The 12,546-nt window shown below is 46.9% G+C and overlaps 1 protein-coding gene across 1 annotated transcript in view; it reads right to left on the bottom strand.

The window, feature by feature from the left end:
* SPTBN4 (spectrin beta, non-erythrocytic 4) overlaps positions 1 to 12,546 on the bottom strand; it is a 77,124-nt gene that overhangs the window by 60,491 nt on the left and 4,087 nt on the right. The window contains exon 3 of the mRNA XM_047835521.1: positions 74 to 225. Coding sequence (XP_047691477.1) covers positions 74 to 225 — 152 coding nt within the window. The remainder of the gene's footprint in view (positions 1 to 73; positions 226 to 12,546) is intronic.

Raw genomic sequence — 12,546 nt, 5'->3', positions numbered from 1 at the left:
AGCCAGGCCCTGTCGTAGCCCAGCCCGGAATCCCGGGGCCGCCCCCTTCCCCCAGGCCCGCAGGCCCCCTCACCAGCTGCTCCCCGGACAGCACTTCCAGGAGCCGCGTGAGCACAAAGCCGTCCCGGAGGTCGGCATACAGGTCCCCGATGTGGCAGCCGACGCGGGCGAGATGCGAGTTCACCCACTTGGTGAAGGTCTTCTTCTGCACGGCCTCGCGCTCATCTGAAGGACAGGCTCTGATGAGCCCCCGCGCCCCCAGCACCTCTCCCCTTGCAGCTTCTCCGCAGCCCCTCACTCCGCGCCAAACCCTGTTTCGGCCCAGCTCTGCAACAATCAGGGCTTCGCACAAGCGGCTCCTCCTACCTGGGACGCCCGGCCCACCCTTCGCTGCCCGCCTGGAGACGCGTCCTTTAAAGCTTTCCTGAGACATCGCTTCCACAAGAAGCCTTCCCTGATTCCCACCCCAGCCGGCCCTATTCATTCGCTCCCTACATACTGGGGCATCTACTATGTGCCTCCGCACTCTTCTTGGCTCTGAGTACAGACAGAGGCCTTCCCTCCCAGAGCTCAGTTTAGTGGGGCACAGATAATACACTAGGGAGCTAGAGAAGGTTAATGAGAGGGCGGGAGGGAATGAGAGCTGTGTTTCGGGAAGACCTCTTGGCTGCTGTGGAGAGGGTGGGCAGAGAGGTCAAGAATGACAGCCCAGGGCAGGGAGACTGGGGAAGCGACTCTGGAAAGAGCGGACCAGCCGCCCCAGGGCAGAAGCTGGGAATGGGAGAAGGGGACACACCAGGGATAGTTACAGATGAAATAATAATAATAATAATAATAATAATAATAATAAGACTTGGGTGTGACGGGTTGTGGGGGGTGAAGGGGAAGGAATATGCTAGAAGGAATGCCCCTGAGGAAAAGAACTGAGTCACAGACACCCTCAAGCGGTGGCCAAACGGCCAGCTACAACCTGCATTTCCCACATCCCTAGGGAGCAGAGTGCCCACGTGACTGCCATCGGAGGGAGGGTGCAGGGGGGGAGGGGGGAGGGGTGCAGGGTGGGGGCGAGGTGTCAGAACAATGTGGGCAACTACTGCTGCACTTACTTACAAAGGCATTGCTAACTCTCTCCTACAACGTTTTTATTTCATTTTATTTTTTTTAGTAACAGCTTAGAATGAGCTATAATTCACCTACTATCAAATTCACCCTTTCAAAGCGTAACTTCGGTGACTTTTAGTATAGTCACAGGGTTGTGCAACCCACACCACCATCTGATATCAGAACATTTTCATCCCTCCAAGGAAAAACCTTGCGCCCTTTAGCAGTCACTCCCCATTCCCCCTTCTCCCAGCCCTGGGACACTACGAATCTCTTTTCTGTCTCTCCGGATTTACCTATGCTGGACATCTCATATAAATAGAATCATACAATATATGACCTTTTGGGTGTCTGGCTTCTTTCACTTAGCATCATGTTTTCAAGGTACATCCATGCCATCACATACATCAGTACTTTATTTCTTTTTTATGGCTAAATAATATTCCATTCTGTGGCTCTCCTGCATTTTACTCCTCTACTCATCAACGGATGGACATTGGGGTTGTTTCCACTTTGTGGCTATTATGAATAACGCGACTATGAACATTCAAGTACATACAAGTCCTTGTGTGGACACATGTTTTCAGTTATCTCGAGTATATACGCAGGAGTGAAATGGTTGGGTCCTATGGTAACTCTACATTTAAACTTTTTTTTTAAGTTTATTTTTGAGAGAGAGAGAGACAGCGAGCAAGCCTGAACAGGAGAAGGGCAGAGAGAGAGAGGGAGAGAGAGAATCCAAAGCAGGCTCCAAGCTGTCAGAGCAGAGCCCGACGTGAGCCTCAACCCGCAGACCGTGAGATCATGCATGATCTGAGCCGAAATCAAGAGTCAGATGTTCAGCCGACTGAGCCACCCAGGTGTCCTTACATTTAACCTTTTGAGGAACTGCCAGACTGTTTTCTAAAGTGGCTGTGCCATTTTACATTCCCACCGGCAACGTACGAGGGTTCCGAGGGTTCCGGTGTCCCCACATCCTCACCACCACTTGTTATTTTCCATTTGATCACGGCCACTCTAGTGGTATACAATGGTCTCTCGCTGTGCTTTTGATTTGCATTTCCCTGATGACTAATGATGTTGAGCATCTTTTCATGTGTTCATTGCCCACGTGTGTATCTTCTTTGGAGAAACATCTATGCAAATCCCTTCCCCGTCTCAGTTGGGTTAGTCTTTTTTATCATCTGTAGTTTCTTTGCAACTTCGTGTAAATCTATAATTATTTCATGATTTAAAGTGTTATCAAAACAGGCGGTGCCCGGGTGGCTCCGTCTGTTGGGCGACCAACTCTTGATTTCAGCCCAGGTCGTGACCCTAGGGTCATGGGATCGATCCCCGCGTTGGGCTCCTCACTGAGTGTGCAGCCTGCTTAAGATTCTCTCTCTCTCTCTCTCTCTCTCTCTCTCTCTCCCCCTGCCCTTCTCCCCACCTCCCCCGCTCTCTGGCTCTCTAAAAAATAAATTAAAAAATAAAATAAAGTGTTACCAAAACAGGAAACTACTGCCTGGCCTTCCTTTTTCTTCTCCCAGCTTCCACAAGCTTGAGCACAAGGTCCACAGGGCACAGGATAGAAGGACCTGGAACTCACACTCATAGCTTGGAGCAGAGCCTCCCTGCCCACCAGGCTGCCCATCTCAGGATTATCTAGGAGGGAGAAATGAGCTCTATCTCCTTTAAGTCACTGCATTGCGGGGTCTGTCTCTTGCAACAGCTCAGCCTGCACAGTATGGTTAGCATTTCATTATTTTTTTTTAATTTTTTTTTCAACGTTTTTTATTTATTTTGGGGACAGAGAGAGACAGAGCATGAACGGGGGGGGGGGGCAGAGAGAGAGGGAGACACAGAATCAGAAACAGGCTCCAGGCTCTGAGCCATCAGCCCAGAGCCCGATGCGGGGCTCGAACTCACGGACCGCGAGATCGTGACCTGGCTGAAGTCGGCCGCTTAACCGACTGCGCCACCCAGGCGCCCCTAGCATTTCATTATTAAAGAACTTCATTGTCGCACTTCTAAGTTCCCTAGTCATGCAGTAATCAAGATTTGTATAGCCAGTCTATTTCCCCTTTTAACCATTTGACAGCTCTCAATTTCTTTTACCATAACATTTACCTTTTGTAATATTATTTTTTTTAATTAAGTAAACTCTGCCCCCAATGTGGAGCTCAAACTCACAACCCCAAGATCAAGAGTCGCATGCTCCACCCACTTAGCCAGCCGGGCGCCCCTTTCGTAATATTATTAAATATCGCATTTGACTCTGGCAGTAGAAAATATGCACTGTAGGGCGCATGAGTGGCTCAGTCGGTTAAGCTTCCGACTTCAGCTCAGGTCATGGTCTCACGGTTTGTGAGTTCCAGTCCTGCGTCAGGCTCTGCGCTGACAGTGCGGAGCCTGCTTGGGATCCTCTCTCTCTCCCTCTATCTCAGCCCTTCCCCCACTCATACCTTGTCTCTCTCTCAAAATAAATGAATAAAACATAAATAAATAAGTAAATAAATAAATAAATAAATACATAAATAAATAGGGGCACCTGGGTGGCTCAGTTAGTTAAGCTTCTGACTTCGGCTCATGTCATGATCTCACGGTTTGTGGGTTCGAGCCCCACGTCGGGCTCTGTCGTGACAGCTCAGAACCTGGAGCCTGTTTTGGATTCTGTGTCTCCCTCTCTCTCTGCCCTTCCCCTGCTCACACTCTGTCTCTCCCTCTCAAAAAATAAACAGTAAAAAAGTTTTTTTAAAGAAAATATGCAATGCTGGAAAATATCCACTGACTGACCTGTATTTTTTTTTTTTACATTAAACTAGATGTTGCAAGTTTACCTCTAATTTGAAAGTGAGTATGCAGAAACTAATAGTAAATTCACATGAAAGATCTTGTTTGTTTAAATGTGGGTTTTGTGCTGTGTGGATAGGATGGGGACCCGTGTGAGCACCTGACCATCAATCACACACGAAGAAGGGATCATGGAATAGACGCTGACTCGAGTATTTGGTTATTTTGCCTTCTAGTGGCTGGTGCCTGAGCCAAATGGCATATTTGGGCGAATGCTGAAGCCAAAGTGGAACTTCTGTGCATCCCCAGCATGGTGCCAGGATGGGGACAATTGCATTCAGTCCTGCCTCCATTGATAACATGCTGTTTGACTTCGAGTGGCCATTTCTCTCCTTTGGGCCTCCATTTCCCCCATTTGCAAAATGAGGGGTTTGGACTAGATCAATGGACTCTGAGGGACTCTGAGTGTTTGGGAACTCGTGCTTGGAGGACAGGGATCCACGAGAATATTGTTTTATTTTGTAATCTCATTTTGCTGGTACCAAAAGAAAATTAATAGAAACACATCCTGGCCCATCCGGATGGTGACCTCATAAAGCACAATACCGTGAGATATGGGGTTTTGTGATTACAAATCCTGTTAGCATGGGGACGCCTGGGTGGCTCAGTCGGTTAAGCGTGCGACCTCGGCTCAGGTCATGATCTTGCAGTTTGTGAGTTCAAGTCTTCTGTCTGCCTCTGTGCCGACATCTCAGAGCTTGGAGGCTGCTTTGAATTCTCTCTCTCTCTCTGTCTCTCTCTGCCCTTCCCCTGCTTGCATTCTCTGTCTCTCTCAAAAATAAACATTAAAAAAATAAAAATAAAACAAATCCTGTTAGCCTGATTGGGGATCCAGAACTGAAATGCCCGCAGAGGTCTGGCAGGCTCTGAAAAGGAGAAACCTAGGCCCTCTTAAAAGGGGCAGTGGCCACACAGCACCTGTGCACGGAGCCTCCTAGCAATGAAAGCCCACTGTTGCCATGTCATTTGATGTTCCACAAGGAGCCCCGAACCTGCATTTTTAAAGATAAAATCTCCTTATTTTCATTTAAAATTTTTTTTTAAGTTTATTTATTTATTTTGAGAGAGAACGAATGTGAGGAGGGGAGGAGCAGAGAGAGGGGGAGAGAGAGAATCAAAAGCAAGCCCTGTACTGTCAGTGCAGAGCCTGATGCGGGGCTTGAACTCATGAACCGTGAGATCATGCCCTGAGCTGAAATCAAGAGTCAGATGCTTAACTGACTGAGCCACTCAGGCGCCCCCAAATCTCCCTACTTTTAAATGCTGGCAACTGATTTATGTCTGTATAAAACACAGTGGAGGGACGAGTCTGGGTGGCTCAGTTAAGCCTCTGACTCTTGATTTTGGCTCAGGTCATGATCTCGAGGTTTGTGAGTTCAAGTTCTGCGCTGGGCTCTACACTGACATCTCGGTGCCTGCTTAGGATTCTCTCTCTCTCTCTCTCTCTCTCTCTGCCCCTCCCCCCGCCAAGAAATAAATAAATAAACATTTAGAAAAAAACTACAATGGGGGTGAAACCAGATATGTCCCAGAGTGCCACTTCCAACCTAAGATGACACTGAATGTTTACTGTGTTGGTGAGTGTATTCGGTCACCTCGTAGTGTCTTCCGTGTACCCTGAGGCCACCTCTACTGTCCTGCCTGTGCTCTGAGCCCAGGGAGACTGTCACTGCTGACTGTCTCAAAAGGGTTCCCCCGGCCCTCAAAGGCCTCAGACTTCCAGTTGGGTTTGGCTAAGAGGAGAAAGGAAGGGCTGAGGAATTTATTCCCTCCCTGCCTGACCAGCTTTCCGCAGCGCCTGGTTCCTCTTTCTACAATCCCCAGCGTGTGAGGCCTCTGTCTCCCTCACTGCTCCCTGCCCCCATCCCTGAGTGTCCACTGACCTTGTAAGTGCCTGTAGCCCTGGCCACACCTCTGTAATTAGTCCCTTCGTTAAGCTCCCCTCAATTTTACCCCCTTGAGGGAGCCATCTGCTTCCCGCCGAGACTCTAGCTGGCACCCATACCTCTGGGCTGTCCAGACTCCAAGCCAAATGACAACTGTCCTACCTCTGCCATTGTGCTCATATGGAGTTACCATTTAGGTATTCTTCTCCTCTGTGCTAATCACTAGTGCAAGCAAAACACATTTCCTCAGAATAAGACTTCAGGGGCGCCTCAGTTCAGGGGTGACTCAGTTGGCTAAGCGTCCGACTTCACCTCAGGGTTCGTCATCTTGCACCTCTGTCTCCCTCGCTCTGCCCCTTCTTCCTGCCCCCCGCCCCCCGCACTCGTGTGTGCTCTTTCTCTCTCAAAGATAAATGTTTAAAATCAATAAATATATAAAAAAAAATAAAAAAGAATAAGACTTCAATTTACTCATCTCTTTAATACATTGAAACTTTCACGGAGCTGAGGAACCACTATTCTTTTGTCCATTATTGGTTAAGGAGAAAGGATATAGAGAGACTTAGTATGTCACCAGTTTGGCTACTAGTCTGGGAAAAGTTAAGAAGCCGGAAAATACCAGTAGTGGTGGAAAGGTGGGGACATCCTAACCTTCCGTGTCTCCTGGTGGGAGTTACAGACTAGGGCAGTCCTCTGGGCAGCAATCTGAGTCTAAATAAATTCGAGCACACCCCCATAACACAGCAGTGCTTATGTCCCGTAAACTTTTCCACACTGGTTTGTAAGGAGCATGTATGAGGATGTTCAATGCAATGCAATTTGGGGGGCAAGGGGCAGAGGCAGGTTGGGGGTTGTATAGGGCTGTCAGATTTATGACAAAGTGAAATTGCAGATCGGTAGGGAAAAGAAAGTCTTTTCCATAAATGGAGCTGAGTCAACCTGCTACCCAAAAGTGGCAAAAAACAAACAAAAAAACCCTGACCCCCCACTATACACAATAATAGAAATATCATTTGGCTTCTAAATCTAAATGTGAAAGGAATAAATAAGACTCTTAGAAGAAAATACCAAAAAACATCTCCCTGACCTTGAAGTAGGCGAAGATTCTTTTTTCCTAGAGAGCATTTCCTCTTTTTTTTTTTTTTGTTAAGTCTATTAATTTATTTTGACAGAGACAGAAGGCACAAGGGAGGGAGAGAGAGAGAATCCCAAGCAGGCTCTGCATGGTCAGTGCAGAGCCCCATGCTGGGCTTGAACTCACCAACCAGGAGATCATGACCTGAACCGAAGTCGGACACCTAACCGACTGAGCCACCTCGTCACCTCCTGGCCAAGATTTCTTCAACAAGACAACAAATGTGAGCCACATAGGAAATATGTACTAATTATCAAATTAGACTACATTTAAATTAAGAAATACCGTTCGTCAAGAGGCAACATTAAAAGAGTAAAAAGACAAGCCACACAGTGGGAGAAAATATTGACAACACATACATCTGACAAAGGACTTGGACCCAGAATTATGCAAGAACTCCTACAAAACAATCAGAAAAGGGCAGGAAAATTAATATGCAAACAGGCAAGGGACTTGAATGGGCATGGCACAGGAGGCTCTCCAAATAGTGAATAAGCAGATGAAAAGGTGCTCTACCTCATTAGTTGTTATTAGTCATCAGAAAAATGTGAATTAAAACCACAGTAGAATGCACACCCACCAGAATGGCTAAAATTAAAAAGATTGACCACACTAGGGGCTGGATGTACAGTAACTGAATCCCTCATATACTGCTGGTGGGAATGTAAAATTTACAAATCGGCAGTTTCCACTAAAGTTAGATATACACCTACCCTATGACCCAACACTTTCTTTGGCTCGATGTGGGTGTAAGTCACCAAAAATGAGTGCTTACGCCCACCAAAAACAGGTACGAGGAAGCTTAAAGCAGCGATAGTTTGTAATAGTTTGAAATACTAGTAATTACTGGTTTGTAATAGTCTAGCTTGTGCTGGCCCTAAACCAGAAGCAACCCAAATGCTCACCAACAGGTGAATGGGAAAAATTCGCCGTATTCACACTGTGGAATACGATACAGCAACGAGGAGCATCCTACAAGTACGTGTAGACAGGGATGAGTCTCATAAGCACAGTGTTGACTGAAGGAAGCCAGACACAAAGGGGTACATCCTTCAGGACTCTATTTTTACGAAGTTCAAATAGCAGGAAAACAAATGTACGCTGTTAGAAGTTAGGCCAGTGTTTACTCTAGGGAAGTAGTGAGAGAGGTAGCCTTAGGGGGGGCGGGCTTCTCTGGGGCCGTTACATTCTGCTTCCTTATCTGGGGACTGGTTACCACCCGCTGCTCATTGGTGGAAATGCTGGGGCCTCACGATTTATCTGCATTTTTATGTGCATATAATATTTTAATAAACAGTTAAAGTATGATATACATGCCCACTAATTAGCAATGCACATTTTGTAAAATCATTGACCCACAAAGATAAGAATTTGCATTAAAACTATCAGAATGGGGAGCGTCTGGGTGGCTCAGTCAGTTAAGCATCCAACTTCAGCTCAGGTCATGATCTCACGGTTTGTGAGTTCGAGCCCCGCGTCAGGCTCTGTGCTGACAGCTCAGAGCCTGGAGCTTGCTTTGGATTCTGTGTTTTCCTCTCTCTCTGCCCCTCCCCTGCTCATACTCTGTCTCTCTCTCCCAAACAAAACAAAACAAAACAAAACAAAAAAACTAGGGTGCCTGGTGGCTCAGTTGGTTAAGTGTCCAATTCTTGATTTTGGCCCAGGTCATGATTTCACTGTTCATGAATTCAAGTCCCACATCCAGATCCACACTCACAATGCATTGGCTGCTTGGGATCCTCTCTCTCCCTTTCTCTCTGCCCCTTCTGTGTGCTCTCTCTCTCTCAAAATAAATAAATAAACATAAAATTTTTTTTAAGTATATATCAGAATGGGAGGGGTACCTGGGTGGCTCAGTCAGCTGAGCAACCAACTCTTGATTTCGGTTCAGGTCATGATCCCAGGGTCGTGGGGTCGAGCCTTGCATTGGACTCGCACTGAGCATGGAGCCTGCTTGGGATTCTCTCTCTCTCTGCCCCCCTCCCCCACTTGTGTTCTCTGTCTCCCTCTCAAAATAAGTAAGTCAACAAAGAAACAAAAAACTACCAGAACAGGGCACCTGGGTGGCTCAGTCCATTAAGTGTCTGACTCTCGATTTCAGCTCAGGTCATGATCTCACAGTTTGTGGGTTCAAGCCCTACATCAGGCTCCATGTTGACAGCTTGGAGCCTGCTTAGGATTCTCGCTCTTCCCTCTCTCTCTCTCTGCCCCTCCTCCACTCACGCTCTCTCTTTTTTTCTCTCCCTCTCAAAATAAATAAATAAACGTAGAACAAGAGAGATGAAAACAGTTGTGGGTTTGTTGCATTTAGGAAAATTATAGATGTAATAACTTAAGAAGACATGGGGCATGTATGAGAATTGTTTTGTTTTTTTTTTCTTACAGGGGATCCCTACACTTCTCTGGACTAGGTGTTTGTCTGTTTGTGGTATTGGCACTGATGTTCTGTGAATCAGTGAAGAGTCCTTGATCCCCATGTTACCACATCCCACCCCTGCTTAAAATCTTACCATAGCTCCCCAGTGCCCTCACAACCTACACGGCGGCCTAGAAGGCCCCTCAGGATCTGACTCCAGCTGCTTCCTTTCACAGTGCATTAGCCACCACCACATTCTACCCACTCCCAACTTTTGGAAGGGTTGCATATGCTGTTTCCTCTGCCTGGAATATTCTTCTGCTCTCCACCCCAGGGTTCACTCTTATTCATCCTTCCAGGCTCAGCTTAGGCATCTCCTCCTCCAAGAAGCACTCTGCCTCTCTGGACTGAATCAGGCACCTCATCTGAGCTCCAATAGTCCCTGGGCTTCCCCATCCCAGCCCCCTGCCTGTGCCTCACCATCCTGGCCCTGACCACTCGGGGTCATCACTACTCTCCCAGGGGACTGGGAGCTCTTTGGGCTGGCTCAGTTACCATCATGTCCCTCAGATTGTCCAGCATAGGTCAGGCACAGGGGAGGCACTGGATATTTTGTGGATGAAATAATCTAGAATTCTAAGTTGATGTGATCCCAAGTTTTTAAGGTTCTAAGAGTCTAAAAGTATGATTTTAAGTTTCCACGAGTATATTTTATACCATTCTAGTTTCTTTTTTCTTTTTCTTTTTTTTTTTTACATGTATTCATTTTTGAGAGACAGAGAAAGACAGAGCACAAGCGGGGGAGAGGCAGAGAGAGAGGAAAACACAGAATCCGAAGCAGGCTCCAGGCTCCGAGCTGTCAGCACAGAGCCCGACGCAGGGCTCGAATTCACAAACTGCGAGATCATGACCTGAGTCGAAATCGGACACTTAACTCATTGAGCCACCCAGGCGCCCCTCTAGTTTCTTTTTTTTTCTTTTAAGTTTATTTATTTATTTTGAGAGAGAGAGAGAGAAAAAGCATGAGTGGGGGAGGGGCAGAGAGAGAGAGGGGAGAGAGAGAGAGAGAGAGAGAGAGAGAGAGAATCCCAAGCAGGCTCCTCACTGTCAGTGCCAGTGCAGAGCCTGATTCGGGGCTCAAACTCATGAACTGTGAGATCATGACCTGAGCCGAAGTCAGATGCTCAACCAACTGAGCCACCCAGGCGACCCCATTCTAGTTTCTAAATTAGAGGAAGCTGGCCATCCATTAGTTAATTCTCATTCACACTTTTGTGGCACATATAGATTTTTTTTAATTGGGAAACTGTACAAAAACATCAGAGCTAGGGTCACCTGGGTGTCTCAGTCAGTTGAATGTCCGACTTCGGCTTAGGTCATGATCTTGCAATCCATGACTTCAAGCCCCGTGTAGGGCTCTGTGCTGACAGCTCAGAACCTTGAGCCTGCTTCAGATTCTGTGTCTCCCTCTCTCTCTGCCCCTGCCCCGCTCACGCTGTGTGTGTCTCTCTCTCAATCAAAAATAAATAACATTTAGGGGCGCCTGGGTGGCTCAGTAGGTTAAGCGTCCGACTTCGGCTCAGGTCATGATCTCACAGTTCATGGGTTCAAGACCTGCATCGGGCTCTGCACTGACAGGTCGGAGCCTGGAACCTGCTTGGGATTCTGTGTCTCCCTCTCTCTCTGCCCCTCCCCCGCTCACGCTCTGTCACTCTCTCTCTCTCTCAAAAATAAATAAACATTAAAAATTTTTAAAATAAATAAATAACATTAAAAAAAAAATCAGAGCTAGCAAATTTGGGCCCACAGTTCCCATGGCTGGAGCTGGTGACCAGGGTATTGTTCCCCAGTTGACCATGGCCCCCAGTCTACTCTCTCATTTATGTCACCTGCTTCTGGGAGGCCCTTAGGTTTGACACCAGTCTTCAACATCTTATAATTATAAAGTTTCAACAATCTTAGTATCAAAGATCCCATGATGGATATGTTGAGTTACTAAAATTCTGAGATTCTGAGGGAACGGATTCTGACCTTAGGGTTTTAAGATTTCATGATTACTACAGTCTTAGTTTATGTTTACAACATTCCGCGTTTCTGAGATAAGAAGGTCCCAAGGGTCAAAGGTACTAAGGGTCTAATGTTTTAAAGACTTAGGGCTCATGGTTATGAAGTTACATGTCTCTGAAGGTTCTCAGGGTCTTTGCTCATAGCTTTTTTTCTTTGTTTATTTGTTTAGATTTATTTTGAGAGACAGAGCTAGAGAGAGCACACACAGTCATGTGCGAATGAGCGGGGGAGGGGCAGAGAGAGAGGGAGAGAGAATCCCAAGCAGGCTCTATGCTCTGAAGGGCAAGATCATGACCAGAGCTGAAATCGAGAGTCAAATGCTCAACAGACTGAACCACCCAGGCACCACTGTTTGTTTGTTTGTTTGTTTGTTTGTTTGTTTTGAAGTAGGTGCCATGCCCAGTGTGGGGCCCAATGCAGCTCCCCTGCCTCCCCCAAACTCACAACCCTGAGATAGAGACCTAAGCTGAGGATCAAGAGTGAGACATTCAGCCGACTGAGCTACCCAGGAGCCCTTGCTCCTAGTTTTAGTGCTGATGATTAAATAACTTCTGAGGTTCTAAAGCCCTCTCTGAATATGAAGTCCTAAGCCTCAAGGGTCTACAATTCCAAAGGTCTTAGGTTCTAAGATTCTATCACTATATGGTTCAGGTCATGATCTCAAGGTTTGTGAGTTCAAGCCCCACATTGGCCTCTGTGCTGACAGCTCAGAGCTTGGGCCCTACTTCGGATTCTGTCTCCCTCTCTCTCTTCCCTTCCCCCACTCATGTTCTGTCTCTCTCTCTCTCTCAAAAATAAATAGACATTAAAAATTTACAAAAAACAGGGGTGCCTGGGTGGCGCAGTCGGTTAAGCGTCCGACTTCAGCCAGGTCACGATTTCGCGGTCCGGGAGTTCGAGCCCCGTGTCAGGCTCTGGGCTGATGGCTCAGAGCCTGGAGCCTGCTTCCGATTCTGTGTCTCCCTCTCTCTCTGCCCCTCCCCCATTCATGCTCTGTCTCTCTCTGTCCCAAAAATAAATAAAAACGTTGAAAAAAATTTTAAAAAAATTTACAAAAAACAAAAACAAAAACATCAACGTAGGGTGACCGACCATCCTGGTTGGCCCCAGGGTTTCAGAGGGTTTCAGTGCTAAAAACTGGAAATGTACTCATTCTATCTCAAAATTCT

The sequence above is a fragment of the Prionailurus viverrinus genome, chromosome E2 (assembly GCF_022837055.1).
Source record: "Prionailurus viverrinus isolate Anna chromosome E2, UM_Priviv_1.0, whole genome shotgun sequence".
NCBI lineage: Eukaryota > Metazoa > Chordata > Mammalia > Carnivora > Felidae > Prionailurus > Prionailurus viverrinus.
Note: the sequence above shows the minus strand (reverse complement) of the source record. Positions and strands in the feature narration are given on the sequence as shown.